Source organism: Xyrauchen texanus, chromosome 39, assembly GCF_025860055.1.
Source record: "Xyrauchen texanus isolate HMW12.3.18 chromosome 39, RBS_HiC_50CHRs, whole genome shotgun sequence".
Taxonomy (NCBI): Eukaryota; Metazoa; Chordata; class Actinopteri; order Cypriniformes; family Catostomidae; genus Xyrauchen; species Xyrauchen texanus.
This window is the reverse complement of record NC_068314.1, coordinates 29,214,814-29,231,717: the sequence shown is the minus strand read 5'-3', so window position 1 is coordinate 29,231,717 and position 16,904 is coordinate 29,214,814. Positions and strand designations below refer to the sequence as shown.

Here is a 16,904-nt window from a genome sequence, read left to right as displayed (position 1 = left end):
CTACTTTAATATTAAAACTTTTTTTTACTAAAGTTTTAACTTTTAACTGACGTGTCAAGGAAACCAGAGGGAACCTTCTGTGTAGTCTCGCGAGAGTTACATACGACAAACCAATTTTGAAACGACAACAGTGACTCTCGCGAAAATATTCCAAAACGAGTGTTCCCTTCTATACACAGCCAGTGAGATTTGGCAACCCTGATGACGACATGTTTTACGTCAACTTCAACTGACTTCAACTGTTACTAAAAAAAAAAAAAAACACCTCTCTCCCCTCCTTTGTCAAAATAACAATTCTTAAAAAAAAAAAAAAAATACGGGAAGCATGTAATCGTAAACAGATACACGGTGAGTGTGAGTACACGAGACCATTTCGGTCATGCTAGGTCTCATTTCAAATTTAACAGCTTGTGGTTGTCGCGCACAAAATGCTAGCCTATTTTAGCCTAGCATGCTCTCTTCAGACACGAATAACTAAACTATTCAAAGCAGCCATCCCAAATGACCATACTATTCACTTGTTAGTGTCAGGATAATGGCAAATAAAGTTGTTTTAGTGTCCGAGTTGATTTGTTCGCGTGAAACGGCATACAAATATTTAATATTGTGGCGTTAGCTAATGGCAACAATTTGATGCTTCAAAAACACTCATGTAAATGCATACATTATTTCATTTTAACTTGGTTAGATGACGCTGGGCAAGGGTGCATTGTATATTCGTGTCCTTGGTGGTGTCTTTATTCAGTTACGTACCTCGATTCAAAAGTTCAGAAAGCTACGTCTAGGTAGGCAGCTAATTTGGATTTTATTGACCATGTTGTTGTAAATGTAAACGTCTCTCCTTTACAGTTCTTGAGTCAAGCATGACCTCACTGTCATCATCTCAGTTAACGGGGTCAAGTTCTACATGCAGGGCTCTGCCAGGGGAGGGGAGTCAGGTGAGCAATATGCATCTTAACTCTTCATTCAGTCATTTAACTCATCCATGTTAGTATTTATTATAACATATGGCCTATTTGTAGGTCCATCCCAGTGCTCCTCTCCTGCAGATCCTGAGAGTAGCAGGTGCTCAGGAGGAGGTGTTTACCTTGAAGGAGGTAAGCAGTGTTGCCAAATCTTTAGAGAGAAGCAAGCAAGCAACCTGGGCTGTGTTTCCCAAAAGCACAATACGCCTTAGTAGATCGTAGAAACCATTGGTGCAAATGGTCTCTACGATCAACTTAAGCTTGCAATGCTTAAGTTGAAGCCCAAAATAAGCAGTTTAATAAGTGACCCCATTATTTGTCAATTTAGCTTGCTGCAAGGGAAGGCTTATGTAGGGTTTTCAGGTCTTAAAGGAATTGTTTACCCAAAAATAGAAATTCTGTCATAATTTACTCGCTCTCACGATATCTCAGATGTATGTGACTTTCATTCATCAGCAGAACACATTAAGAAAAATATCTCTGTAGGTTCTAGAAATGAAAAGTGGATGGTGATCAGACCTTTTGAAATTCCAAAAAAACAGTCTGCATAAATGTCATTCATATGAATCCAGTGGTTAAATTAATGTCCTAAGGACATGTTTCTCTCTTTTTCTTCAGATGTGTTCTGTAGAATAAAGAAAGTCATACATCTGGGATGGCATGAGGATGAGTAAATGATGAGTGATTTTTGGGTGTTCTAACCTGTTAATCACCGATCAGCATTGATCAACATTAGTTAGCCCATTTGGACAAAACACCACATTATGCGGGCAGATTATATTATGTTTAACCTTGTTTTTTTACTCACAGAGTAGGGCTGGGTATCGTTAATTTTTTTTTAGATATCGATACCTTGACTTCTATACCGGTTCCTAAACAATACTTTTTCCGATAACAATTTTATGAAATCCGTTTTAACAAGATTACAAACATTACACATTACCTCAAAAAAACTTTGGTTTTATTTTTCAGTTTGTTGACTTTTGTTTTTTACAGACTCAAAGACTCATCTCCTGAACCTTCTGGCCTCCTCATGCCAGGGTCGGCAGGGGCAGAGGCTATAACATTAATGTGAAGGGAAAAAACTAAATCTAAACTTAATTCAGCAATCCTAAGGATAAGTACGGTTTAACAAAATAACAAGTTTAATGTACGTTAAACTTGATCAGATACTGGCAACCTCAAAGCATTTTTAGCATTGATTTAGCTAGCTGTAGCCATACATCCAAACAATATCTAATGTTACGTAGGTCCCAGTTTATAGGACTATGTCACCGCGCTCAGAAACGTTAATTTAACAAGTACACAAGCATCTACCACTACAAGTTAGCTGATATTGTTTGTTGGTCAGTTTGCTTAAACGTTAACCTACCTGTCGGTGTCCCAGTCATAGCGCCGCTGCATTCATCAGTAGTTTTGAAGGAAGCTCTGTGGCAGGACGCTGAGAGGATGACTTGCAGTCGAAGACGGAACAACTTTCTGCTCTTAAGTTTGTTCCGTGCTTCATCAGATTTGTCGTGTTGCCGCTCTTGGCAGCAATTATCTTGTCACAAATATTGCATCGCGTGCTGTTGGCATCGAGCCTGGTGAAATGTAGCCACACTTTTGATATTTTCCACATCTTTTCCATCTATGGGGATTGGGACGCATACACACTACAGCCGCATCTCTTGGTGTAACCGGTGTAAACTAGTGTTTTTCCTTGATGCCTAAACACACTTTTAGATTTGGGCACATCTATCATGCTACATGCTTATCACTGACGTTGATGAAATTAACCCTTTAGGTATCGAAATTTGGTACCAAACGACAAGACATTTTTTGATACTCGATTGTTTAGAGGCAATTCGGTCAGTGCCTAAAATGTATATAATATTTTTGCTCTGGAAGCCCAAGAATCAACAAGCCCAAAAATGTGACCGTACGCTGGCAACAAGCCCAAAAAAACATCCTCGATATCCTATATTAATAATCAACTTCATGAAAAAACATGCCCAAAGTCACTTATAATTAGCAGACATGGCAACACTGGAGGTGAGGGAGTGTGTGCAAGAATTTGCAAATCTACAGTACAGTAGATAAGGAGCTGAACAGCTTGATAAGGTACATTTAATGTTGGCTGTATTTTATATTTTAGGTCATGCACTACCTAGGTCAGTATATCATGATGAAGCAGCTGTATGACAAACAGATGCAGCACATCGTCCACTGTCAAGATGACCCACTCGGAGAGCTGCTTGAAGTGGGAAGTTTTTCTGTGAAGAACCCCAGGTGAGCTCATAGGCATCAAAAAGGATGTTAAATAGGCAGTCAATATAGAGAGATGTTCCCTCATTCTTTCTAGTGGTCCATCGTTATGGCTAATGCTGATATCTAAAGAGCAGAATGACCGATGACTGTTATAAGTATTATTATTATAATTAGGGCTGTCAATCCATTGACATTTAATTGTGATGACTGTTCCATTGATAGTGTGGTTCAGTCATGGGAAATATTTTATAAATGTTTTAATTGAGGTTCTATGATTTATCACTTTTTACAATCGCATAGTTCAGAATGAAACTGTTTATACATACACACACACATCTAAATTACTTGGATTGACACACATACAGGAGGTTATCAAATTATTAAAACATGTAACCCTCAGAGACCCAGGCATAGATAATGAAATTATAATAAAAAAAAATTAAGCTGAGTTTGTTTTCGGATGAATTGTGTGGAACTTCAGTTTACAGTAGCAGTCTTTGGAAGAATCTTGATTTTTAAGCATATTTTGCTTTGAGGTGACTATTGTGGGACATTAGAAAGCTGTGACATTATGCATTTTTCCCCCATCAATATTTTAATACAGTTCAGATTGTAAGCTACTGTTATGTTTAGGTTTTTACTATTTTACAAAACAATTACTGCTTAATTGCTCTAAACAAATTGGGTCTCTGGGGCTTGCATTATTTTTTTAAATAGTTAATGCATTCAGTTCAAAGAAAGGTAAAAAAAAAAAAATATATATATATATATATATATATATATATATATATATATATATATATTGGCTCCCTTTGTAAATATTAGCAAAGAAGGCTGTGAAAAATCTCTTTTGATCTTTCATTAAAAAAAATGCACAAAAATCTAACCTTTAATTGAAGTAAAACAATTGAAAGTGGGGAAATATCTCATTATTAAAAAAAAAAAATTCTCCAAAACACATTGGCCACAATTATTATCACCCCTTGAAATTATTATGAGTAAAATATATCTGAAGTATATTCCCATTCATATTTAAAAAATTTTAGTGCACCTGGGTGACTAGGAATGTGAAATTGTTCAGCCATGACTTCCTGTTTCACAGGGGTATAAATATGAGGTAACTCAAAGGCCAAATTCCCTTAATCATCAGTCACAGTGGGTTAGACTAAAGAATATATTTCTGATGTGTGGCAAAAGGTTATTGAGCTTCACAAAATGTAATTGGCTATAAGAAAATAGCCAAAGCATTGAAAATGCCCATTTCCACCATCAGGGTAATAATTAAGAAGTTCCAATCAACTGGAGATGTTACGAATCGTCCTAAAAGAGCACATGTGTCTATATTGACTCCACGCACAGTGAGGAGGATGGTTCAAGTGGCCAAACAATCTCCAAGGATCACAGCTGGATAATTGCAGAAACTAGTTGGGTCTTGGGGTCAGAAATTCTAAAAAAACAAAAATATCAGACATCAACTACATCACCACAAGTTGTTTGTAGGGTTTCAAGAAAAAAGCCTCTGCTCTAATCCAATAACAAACTCAAGCATCTTCAGTTTTCCAGACTGCGCCTGGGTTCTATGGTCGGATGAAACAAAAAAAGAGCTTTTTGGTAGCAAACACCAGATATGGCTTTGGTGCACATAGAGATGAAGTAGTTCCTAATGCCCATGGTTTAATGTGATGCTGGATCTTTAATGTTGTGGGGCTTTTTTCTGCCAGAGATCCTGGACATCTTGTTCGGGCACATGGCGTAACGGACTCTATCAAAGCAACAGATGAAAAAATCTAAACCTGGCTGCCTCTGCCAGAAAGCTTAAAATGGGCTCTGGTTGGATCTTCCAGCAGGACAATGATCCAAAACAAACAAACATCAAAATCAACACAAAAATGGTTCGCTAACCACAAAATCAAGGTTCTGCCATGGCCATCCCAGTCCCCTGACCTGAACCCCATTGAAAATTTGTGAGGTGAACTGAAGAGGAGAGTCCACCAACATGGACCTCTGAATTTGATGGATCTGTAGAGATTCTGTATGGAGGAATGGTCTCGTATCCCTTGCCAGTTGTACTCCAACCACATTAGGCATTATAAGAGAAGACTCAGAACTGTTATCTTGACAAAGGGATGTTGCAAAAAGTATTGAATAAAATGGTGCCGATAATTATGGACAATGCATTTTGGAGAAAAATATGTATTTAATAATTAGATATTTCCCTTTTTTCAAATGTTTTACTTCAATTAAAGGCTAGATTGTTTATCCTTATGATCTTTCATAAAAATAAATAATATTTACCAAGGGTGCCAATATTTTTGTCCACCACTGTAGATGATGACGTTCATTAAGTAGTTTTTTGCAATAACGCTCTTCGTCTCACTTGCACAAAATAGGCTACAACAGTTTCTATTTTTCTCAAACTCAATCAAAACACACAGGAAATGCAAACACATCTCACACATGCAATAATTCAATAATAAAAGTACTTTGTCACACTCCATCGCTCAACAGGAAGCTTTTCTTGTTACCATGCTTAGAAACATACTGTTTCAGATGTTTACATTTTTTTCTTTTGCCTTGTTTCATAGCCCTGTGTATGAGATGTTGAAGAGGAATTTGTTTATATTGAATAGTCCTGGTAAGTCTATCCATCTTGTTGTTGGGTGTGATTCTTAAGAGATGCATTTTGAATGATCGTTGGAAATAAAAGGTCTCAGACTTGTCACTGTCATTTTACACTTTTATTTTTCTCTCTCATTTTGATTAGCTCTTTGCAAATTTAAAGTGGGTTTGAATGTGATGTGTGTGCTATAGTAGATATGGGGTCCATTCCAAAACCTAGTGAGCGTCCTCTGGAGGCAGCATTTTAAGGCATCATAGCCGGCGTTCCCAACACGAAAAGCTAGGTATCCTAATTATGCTGCCTCCTAATAAGGTAGCATTGTATGTGTCGATTCCAGAATGCATCGTAATGAGCTCTGGGGAAAAATAAATCCAAGATGGCAGATGAAGCAAGAGAAATTTAGATTATAAATATATTTATAATCCATTCAATACTGTAAAGTATCGATAAATAACAGTTTAATATGATACAAAACTAACTGTTTTGCCCAAAATGTGTGTGTACTGTGCGTATTTATGCTCATAAGAGGATCGCAATGTTTCTCTTAAGTCACCTGTATTGAAATTGGTTGCGAATCGAGTGTCCCGTGCGCTTTTGCAAATCGCTCTCTTAAGAGGCATCATTTCAGTAAGGATGCTGCCATAGAAGACCTGCCTTTGTAGGCAGGAGCCAGCGAGGCAGCTCACTAAGTTTTGGAACAGAGCCATGTTTTTTCCCTAAATTTGTGTTTGTGTTATCAACTCAGTGTACTGGAAAATACTCATGCAGGAACCTAAGAAACTTTAAAAAAAAAAAAAGGTTAAATGATTCAAAGAAAATAGACAAAGTGCACACTTTTAAAATTTAGAATTTTCAACCATAGATTCAATTTGGCCCAAGTGTGACTAATGTGTGCCAAGGGATAGGGTTTTCTTTTCTTTTGTTACTATGTCTCATTTGAAATGCAGATGCAGCAAAGAATCTTTCAGTCGGCAAGGATTCTAATGAGTCTCCAAGTGAAGATCCTGGTCAGGTAAAATACAGCATGGTGCACAGGAGAAACAGTGTCCGTCACTCCTCTTCATGGCAAACAATTGAATTGGAGGAATCATATCAGATGATAGCTAAGATCTGATTTGTTTATTAATTTGTGTTAATTAAGTGTTGTACAGGGCATTTATTCTCACAGTGCCACTGTGAGAATATTTAATTTCCTGTGGCCTATTTTTTTATTTCATTACATAAAGATGCTGCTTTATTCTGACCAACCTCACTCACAGCAACATTTACCCTTGTGTCAGCTTTTTTCCCTTTTTCACTTATGCTCTGAACCACCTGTGAACCATCTACTTGATTTCCTTGATCGTCCTTCCAATCTTTCACAATTGCAGATAATTTATTTCTGCTGTATTTGCTCAAGCTTTTGGTACAATGGATTTTTTTATGTAGCATTTCAGAGTAATCAATATTTTAGTCGAGATGTCTGTTTGCCACGAGGGGGAGGGGAGCAGCTGTCTCCATCAGCCGTATCTGTACAGAGTGGCACCGTCTCTGTACTTCCCCACTGCCGGCTTGGCCTGGTGGTCTTTGTGCAGAAGCCACCAGCATAGGCCTGGCTGCTGGGGGACAGAGTACCTGTCTCTGTTTGTCACTCAGAGTTTCCTTCTCTGCATCGTTGCCTCTTTCGGAAGGACGGCAGATTCCTTCTCAGTTCACTTGCCCTGTTCACCCCTTTACCCTCTGTTGTACACTTATCCATATTTAACACCTTTAACATGGAAATTATTGTTGTGAGGTAGCAGATCAAAGTCAGGTGGGGTTGAGAGATGTAGTCCGGGACGAGGAGCTTACTAGCATCATTTGTGATTGAAAATTGTTAGACCTTTCTCAAGGGGTGTCAGTGTTCTTTGAACAGATCTTTGAGTTTATATTTGCATTGGATTGGCTTTCTTTACTCTAATGCACATTAACAGTGCTTTTGAGATGTTGCTAGATAAATACAAGGAGTCTTTTTGTATGTGTGCCCTAATGAACAAGCCACATCTTACTTGACAATAGCAACATCACTTTTGAAAGCATTACAGCTCTAGCAATTTCTAATATATAAATAATTTGTGTAATGTTTCAAGCTACCCTTTTAGAAAGTTTCCATTACCCTCCCATCTATGAGTGCGTGGCCTTTTGTTTGCCACACCCCAGGGCACCTGCTCTGAAGGAACTGCTGTCCTGCCGAGTGACCTTTCATTACTGCATTCTGATCCAGCTTTTTCCTTACCGTGTAGGTGTCTAGTGGGATGAATATCTCTGGACAGGCTCTCAGCGCTAGGAATGCCAGCACGAGTGCAACGCAGAGCTCCTCACATCGCAGGCCACGCCATCCTGATGAGGGTCAGCATGAACCATGAAACAATAATATTCACACCCTTTGTGGGGAATGTAAGGAATATCATGACTTAAAATAATAGATTTAAAGATGTACAATCATCTATCTTTGTAGATTCTTCAGATGGCTTACCCAGGTCTGCTTGTAAGCGGCCAAAGTTGGATGTGACTCTGGAAGAGTGGGACCTGTCTGGGTTGCCCTGGTGGTTTCTGGGTAACCTGCAAAGTAATTACACTCGCCGTAGCAATGGCTCGACAGATATCCACACCAATCAAGTAAGATAGCAAGCTGCCCAGAACATGAGTCATATAGCAGTCCCAACAGGAATCGTTCGGCACTTTTTCTTGATTATTGCGGCCCATAATTTATGAACTTGCTGCTTTTTGCAGAAATTACAATGCTATTTGCAGTTTCTGTGTTGTTTTGCAATGAAAACTGATAGTATACTTGAGTTCACCCAAAAATGAAAATTCTCTCACCCTCATACACATCAGAGATGTGTATGATTTTCTTTCTTCTGCAGAACACAAGCAAAGGTTTTTTAGAAGAAAATATTTTAGGGGCAAACACTTTCACAGCACTGTATACCTCTGCACAGCTGCCATTCTATCATTAGTAACAGAGAAAGTGGCTAATCTCCTCATCTGTGTCAATGCACGTCATTAACCCTGCATGTGCGAACCCGCAATTTGCCAAGAACATTTGCCATTTCACAACAACGATGTTAAAGTGAAACCGGAGCACTTTGCATTCACTATTAAAATGTTTGTCTAAACTATTGTGGGATTGCAGATGGGGCACATACATTAATGCTAGCATTTAACTTTCACACACTTTTCAGGAGCTGATTTGGATTGTTCAATAATCACAGATACCTAAAGAAGAAGTGCTTAATTAAAGCTGCAAGCAGCGATGAACAGGCCATCGCACCCTGGTGTACGTTGGGGCTGCTGTGCCAGAGGAATGTCACTTAAATTTCTTTTAGCATGTTTTAGCACTTAAATGTTGTTAAGAGTGTATCACAGTGTAAAACATGTCATTTCCTATTGCCAGTAGGTGGCGCTATGTCTATAACTGAATATTGGTTTATAGAAGTGTTCAGGTCAGGACTATTATTAAACATGTAAAGTTTGGAGCAGATTGGACATTTTGTGTTTGAGTTATAACAACTTTCTGTTTCATGGCAAAACATACAATTTTGTCAGGACACCATGGACACGCCGTTCAAAGAAACCTTAAAAGCTTTGCAATTTAGCATCGCTAAGGCTTTTATGTTAGACTGATCGAATGTAAAATTGATCTGATTTATCTCTTGGAGGAGTTTGTTAAAGTAAGAGGCCTGGAAATGGCAAAAATTGAAGAGAAAAATCACAATGGCTGACTTTATGTTGGGTTTATATGATTCTAAGAGACTTTATTGTATGTGTTGACATGTTACATATGCCTATCGATTTTATTTTGTGTAGATGAAATGTGGCGTGAGGGCTGCTTCGTTGAAATTTTGTTGGTGGTGCTATCGAGCCATTTTGCCACAATTCTAAAACCAGTATCAGATGTACATTTTCCCCACTTTTGAGATGTGTGTGTACAAAGTTTCATGAGTTTTCGAGCATGTTTAGGCCTTAAAAATGTGACCCGTTTCATATCGAACTTCGTCAGGCCGCCACGGACACGCCATTCAAAGAAACCTTAAAAGCTTCCCAATTTAACATCACCAAGGCCTTTAGATTAAGACTGACTAAATATAATGCTGATTAAATCTCTGGGAGGAATTTGTTAAAGTACAAGACCTAGAAATGTCTGTTGCCAGTAGGTGGCGCTATGACTATAACTGGATATTGGCACGTAGATGTATTCAGGCCGGGACTATTATCAAACGTGAAGTTTGGGGCAGATTGGGCATTGTATGTATGAGTTATAACAACTTCCTGTTTCATGGTGAAACATAAAATTTTGTCAGACAGTGAAAACTAAAAAGCTTCGCAATATAGCATCGCCTATGCCATTTAGATTAGAATAACTAAATATGAAGTAGATCTGATTAAATCTATTGGAGGAGTTTGTTAAAGTACAAGGCCTGGAAATTGCAAAAATTCAAGAGAAAAATCAAAATGGCTGACTTTCTGTTGAGTTTAGGGCATGAGTCCAAGAGACTTTTTGTAGGTATTGGCATGTTACACATGTGTACCGATTTTCGTACGTGTAGGTGAAATGTAGCATAAAGTGCACATTGTTGAATGTTTGCAGGTGGCGCTATCGATGCCATTTTGCTACACTTAATTCTGAAACACATATCAGATGTGTCAGAAGTTGAATGAGTTTTTGAGCATGTTTAGGCCCTCAAAAATGTGATTAATTTGGGGAAAAAATTATAATAAATTACTAGAAGAACAATAGGGTCCTCGCACCATCGGTGCTTGGGCCAAAATTATAGCAGTTTCCTCAAACAATCACGGTTAGAAAAAATGATTGTAATCAGGCAATGTAATAATCATGACAGGCCTTGAATCCTCATTTGTGTTTTTAGTTTCATGCATGTCTAGATGTAGAACACAGGCTAAATATTGAAATTTACTCAAAAGCTTAATTTGTTTTATGCAGAAGAAAGAAAATCATACATATCTGGGTTGACAGGAGGATTAGTAAATCATGAATTTGAATTTTTGGGTGAACTATCCCTTTAAGGAATTTGTGTTAATAATGCTAAAGTGCAATTGCATATATTTTAGTGCATAATAACTGAATGCAAAAAATAAATACACACAAAATGCCATACATTTAAATGGTTAATCCAATGATATGGGTAAAACAGGTTCAATGGAAGACCGTTTATTATATTTAAATAAAACTCTTCTGTCTCAGACAATGCTAGTCAACTTTGGGAAGGTAAAGTAATCTATTATTTTGCCACTGTCAAATTATCAGATTACCTCAGATTTACAGTTATGCTGAAAAGTTGCAGAAAATATAAAAAATTGCAAGCTACCCCAAATAATGCATAGAGTAGTTTTCACATTAAATCTTGTGATCACAAGGTAACAAAATCCTAGAGGGACTGATATAGCCTCAAAAACCTCATCCATCTTAAAAAAAAATTTAAATGGCAAAAAACATTAGTCAAATGTGCAGTGATACAGTAACACAACTAGACTGAGGGAACAGCTCTCTCCTGGACAGGACGAGGACACGGCCATAGTGTCTGACACCACAGATGATCTGTGGTTCCTGAATGAGGCAGAGAGTGAGCAGGTGAGTGTAGAAATGAAGGAGGCCATATTGGAGCAGGGTAGTGATGCAGAGTCTTCACATGAAGAAGAGGAGACTGGGCAAGACAGGAAAGAAGACAGAAAGGTAATATTGTTTTGTTTTCTTGTCTGTATTATTTGAAGATTATAAAATTATTGAAAATATCTGCTTGTTAAATAACAATTAATTTTTGCTCTTGCAAACTTTTAGATGCAAGAAGAACAGGATGAGGACTCTCAGTGTTTGAGTGATGACACCGATACTGAGATCTCCACACAGGTAGAAAAGTAGCACTCTGTTGCTGCTCTGTACTAGTGATCAACCATTGTGGATTTTGAAATGGCCAGTGTTGATACAGAAATCTAGAGAGCATATACAAAATAAGACTTAATTATAGCAAACAAGACATACACTATTTAAGAGAGTACTTACATTTTTTTTACAAGAAATATTTGAAAATTAAAAAAAGTATATTATTCATAGACCAACCTTGAAGTAGATTTTGATAATGACATAATGGTGGACCTACCATTTCTGTTGAATGGCTAAGAGGGTACAGTCATCGTTTAAAGGGCCAAAAACCATCTGATTAATTGGCATAGCCTCTTTACACTTTACAAAATTAAAGAGTCTAAATAAAAAATTTTTTTTCCTGAATTTACTGTAAAAATGCACTGTATATTCATATAGTAGATTCTTACAAAACCTGTGATTTTTGCATCCATTTTGTTTGCATGAATGTTGCATCTTCAAATGAATACCCTACTCTTCTGGCAGGATGCATGGCAATGTTCTGAGTGCCGTAAGTTCAACACCCCACTCCAACGGTACTGCATGCGTTGCTGGGCACTTCGAAAAGATTGGTACAAGGACTGTACCAGACTCTCTGTACCAGACATCCCTGCTTGCAGTTCCCATCCTCAGAGATATGAAGATAAGGAGGATGATGATGGAATCGACATGCCTGATTGCCTCAGGACAGTGTCTGACCCAGTCGTCCTCCCGTCACACCATGCCTCTCGAAACATCCCCCCTTCGTCCTCTTTCAAATCCAAAGGGAAAGGTCCTTCCCAGCTTCATCTCCACTCTCAAGAGAGCTCAGAGGGTGACAGCCAGGACATGTTTGACATGGATACAGAATGTCAACTGGAGGCCATGCTTGAACCCTGCAAGCTGTGCCGACTGCGGCCCCGAAACGGCAATATCATCCATGGCCGCACGGCTCACTTGATCACCTGCTTCCCCTGTGCCCGCAAGCTGCACAAATTTAATGCACCTTGCCCGGGCTGTGGCCAGATTATACAGAAGGTCATCAAGACATTCATAGCATGACCAAAATGGGGAACAAATTAAAGGCACTTATGTGTTACACACACACACACACACACACACACAAACACACAATCTCCCTGTACATACTGAAGGACCATTGCTGGACTAATATGTAAAAATTGCACAGTGATCTGTAATGATTTATGTTGTACAAAGCAAGCATACATTATGTACAGAAACAGAATATAATTGAACCTATATCGGTGACTTAGAAACTGGTCTCAAATGGATGGTTTGCTGTTGTTTGTTAATGTAACTTGGTTAAAGAAAAAGTAATCTGTTTCCACCTTTTTGTCAGGTGAAAGAGAGAGTTAGCCACCATGACTCGATACTCACTGTCTTGACGAGTGAAAAGGTATGAAGTTCAGAAAATCATAATGGGCCTAAAAGAAATGAATGATTTTAGTAGATGTGCCTGCATCAACACCATTCAAATCCTAGCCTTTAGTACTTTGTACAGTCCAGACACAGTCTGTTATAGCTTGTGTCTAAAAGCCCTTTCTATGCTCTTGACCAATTTTTGTTTTTATTTTTAATGTAGAATAAAAAGAATATAATTTAGTTTTTCCACCTCCAAATTTCAGGCACTTAAAGACTAAATCCCTAGGTAGGCACGGCTGCAGAGTGATGTCTAGTTGACCTGGTGGCGGATACTGTAGACAGGTGCTTTAAACAGATATTCGTGAATATTTATTAATTTATAACTTTAATTTTTTTTATATTTCTGCCATATTTTTCATTAAAATACAGTACTTAAATGTTTTAAAAGGTCATCTGTATTTTTGGCAGTATCGGAACAATGGAACTCCGCTTTATAAAGTATTTTGCGAGCTTATTAGGGGTATTGTCCTGTGCTATTCTAAGTCCTGCCTTATGTTTCCAGAACCAAAGTGGATTGATCAGTTTCAGTTGTAAATTCTGTTTAATAATGTCCTCCGCCACCAGAGGATGATGAAGCTTTATAATATACCACACACAGTAAATCCATTGTATATTTGTTTTGTTTTGCTAAAACGATGCTTATTTCTTGTCAACGCTGCGTTATATACCAATTGAGAATGCGATTCTGAAATTAGTAGTCCATTTTAATTTAATTGTCTTGCACAATGTGTTGTACAAAACCTGCTATTTCACTGCCATTATGCCTCGTTGTATCTTATCTGAAATTCATCATAAGTCAATGCAATTATATAATGAAGATAAAAACAAATCTTTTTATATATATATACAGTTCTTATTTCTGGTCTGATACAATCTGGGCATTTTTTTTCTCTTAATAAATGATCTAACTAATAATAAAGAAATGTGCTGTTTATTTCTTTTGACTTGCAACCTCAAGTTGTTTCCAGTAATGACAAGTATTTTTGCAGTGCTAACATAACATATGCTACGTAAATCTCATTGTTTACAGCATTTATGTTAGACCTTTTTTTATGTTTTTCTCCTATTTCTACCACAAGGTGTCAGTGATGGTCTTTATTTTAGTTATTAAAGAGTTACTCTAGGGGGTGGGATTTTGCAGCATTTTAGTAACTAGGCTTAATTAAGGATCCTCTATATTGTGTATTTCCAAACACAAAAACATGCTAAATATTTTGTGACTTTAAACATGTTGTATTGTCAATGCCTGTGAAGGATGTGTAAATGCATGAACTCCTCATGACTTTCTGTTTGTTTCAATCAGGCCTTTCCAATGGTAGATGCAGTGATGTAATTGGAAATCAATAATAGAAGTGTCTCTAGGGGTCAGACTGTGCTGAGGGATAATTGGGTTCTTCCTCTTATCACACCTCTAATCTCTCACCATCTCAGGTCTTTAACTTAATGGGCCTCCCATCACTTTACATCTGTAAAACTGACAGTAGCTAGTTGGTAAACGGTTCAATGCACACATAAACTCTACATAGCTCAATGTAGTCAGTGTCTCAAGCTTCAGTTTTAGATGGTTCCTTTTCTGCCATGCTTTTTGATTTATCTCGAGGCCAAAGAATTCTCGCAAGAGTTTTTTTTCTAAAAGTCATTCTTTTGTTATTTATTTTTCCCCTTTCTTTCCACGGGTTATTCATTCTTTCTACACATCTTTGCATGCACAGACTCCGGCAGTGTTCACTCTGGCAGTTTTAATTCTCTGTTGTATTTTTGCATGCATATGACAGATGTGTTTAAGAGTGCTCGGTTTTTCTTTTTAGTTTGGTGATTTCCACAATGTTGTTTACAAAATATTACTCTAATGAAGATGTGTGATTGAGAATTTGGTATTGCCATTTCATGGAGGAAGGATTTGACCACATCTACCCAGGTGGACTAGTAGTATCTCTAAGCTGTTAGTTCATGAAAAACTTGAAGATTTTGTCCTGAGATATTGGCTGGAGAGCGCTCTCATATTGTGCATATTTTTGTCACGGCCAAGCTCAAATATTCATCCATTGCTTTCGTGTAAGAAAGGACATGTAAAGAAAATAAAAGGAACTGCTACTGATGGATAGCTATATTTCATTTAATGAGACTCATGCCCTAATGATAAATACTTATTAGAAATCCTGAAATAGCTTGATGCATTGTCTGCTAATGGCACAGCTTAGTTCTACATGTACAATGAATCAAATACCAAAATGAGCCTCACAGGAGGAATGACATCTTGTTGCTTTCACTTGGGTATTGGTCAGAAATATAAAAACATTGCAAATGAATTAAATTCTTAGCATTTTGTGTTGAGTGAAATTGGTGGTACTTTTGTTCAGTGCTGTCTAGCCTTTTATTGTTTGGTGTATACTGTGTTGTGCCTTTCTTCCAAACCAAATTTTCTTCCTTTATAATATAAGTTATTGACAGAATCCAGGGCTGCCCAATGATGCGAACCGTTGAGTTGTAAGAGGACTTGTGGTACAACAATGCTCTGCCTTCCTTCCCTTTACGGGAAAATTGATAGCCAGACTAAATAGATTTCACAATCAATATTTCTATCATCGTTCCACAAAGGTACTTCCTGACTCTGAAAATAGGAACACTTAAAAGAAAAGGACATGCATAAATGATCCATTGCTAATATAGTGCTTTACCTTTGGTCTTTGTACAGACAGATACAGTGTTTGCTGTTTTGCCTTTTTATCTAACCGGAGTCTAGGTTTTTGGAGTCTTGCTTTTTGTCTAAGTTAAGTGCTCCCATGCAATAATAAAGGAAGCTTGGGACAGTTTTAAAGGGATAGTACATTCAAAAATGAAAATTCTGTCTGACTTCCTTGGATTCACATACATTGAATGGAAAAAGATGCAACAAGTGTGAGTGGTGACAGACTGACATATAGCCTAACATCTCTTCTGTTGTGTGTTTCTCAGAAGAAGGTCATGTGGGTTTGGAATGACATGAGTGTAAGTAAATGATGCTTGAATATTAATTTTGGATGAACTATCCCTTTTATATCCTTAAGGGCAAACACTGAGCTGAATATAGGGTGTTGGTGTAGACATGGAGACCTTTCACACAGACATGCATACACTGTCATACCTCTTCCGCTAAAGCAGCCCAGTTCTACTCCATTAACCAGTGTCACTTCCCATTTCTGGGCTCTTGCTCCCCCGTTCCATATTCCATTATCTTACATGCTCTGCCTTCCCTTTACGGGACAATTGATAGCCAGCCTAAATAGATTTCACAATCAATATTTCCTTCATCGTTCCACAAAGCTGCTTCCTGGCTCTGAAAATAGGAACACTTTAAAGAAAAGGACAAATAGAGCAACAGGATGTCTGAAGTGCTTGAATTCCTGCTGGTATGGTCTCAAAGGTTGAATAAGGTTTAGATTAGGGTGTATTTGTCACTGTTCATAATGGAGATTCAAGAGCCCTGGATTGTATTGAGGAAAAAAGTCCTTAGCTGAAAAATGGTTTGTGCAACAGTCCAGTTATCAGTCCTGAGCTTTAGCTATACTTTGTGTGAGGTGTCAAATTATCTTGTGGATATGAAATAAATATATGACATGCTCTTGTGTTCTATTGCTTGATTGCAAACTTAGGCCAGAATCAACTTTACAAGTATGCAGATGTGAATGCTTTGACAAAACATTACAAACATACAGCTTCTTTGTACTTAAAGGAAAAGTTAACTTAGTACATCATGCTTAAACTTGTG

At 37.7% G+C, this 16,904-nt stretch overlaps 1 protein-coding gene across 2 annotated transcripts; it reads left to right on the top strand.

The window, feature by feature from the left end:
- Window positions 1-242: 242 nt before the first annotated feature.
- LOC127632831 (protein Mdm4-like) lies at window positions 243-14,060 on the top strand. 2 transcript variants are annotated; one of them, XM_052111635.1, is made up of 11 exons: window positions 243-348; window positions 850-938; window positions 1,023-1,097; window positions 3,103-3,236; window positions 5,801-5,850; window positions 6,783-6,847; window positions 8,097-8,202; window positions 8,312-8,472; window positions 11,375-11,548; window positions 11,654-11,722; window positions 12,221-14,060. In XM_052111635.1, exons 2-11 carry the CDS (start codon window positions 864-866, stop codon window positions 12,773-12,775), a joined length of 1,464 nt encoding a protein of 487 aa, XP_051967595.1. In that variant the 5' UTR covers window positions 243-348; window positions 850-863; the 3' UTR covers window positions 12,776-14,060. The 2 variants fall into 2 exon arrangements, with proteins under 2 accessions (XP_051967595.1, XP_051967594.1); XM_052111634.1 differs by having other exon boundaries at window positions 11,360-11,548.
- The last annotated feature ends 2,844 nt before the right edge of the window (window positions 14,061-16,904 follow it).

What these genes read in the sequence shown, in the direction of transcription:
- LOC127632831 (XM_052111634.1), top strand. Translation starts at nt 864, where the DNA reads ATGACCTCACTGTCATCATCTCAGTTAACGGGGTCAAGTTCTACATGC. An exon ending in ACAGGAAAGAAGACAGAAAG is followed by an intron (nt 11,549 to 11,653) that starts GTAATATTGTTT and finishes GCAAACTTTTAG; the next exon opens with ATGCAAGAAGAACAGGATGA. An exon ending in ATACTGAGATCTCCACACAG is followed by an intron (nt 11,723 to 12,220) that starts GTAGAAAAGTAG and finishes CTCTTCTGGCAG; the next exon opens with GATGCATGGCAATGTTCTGA.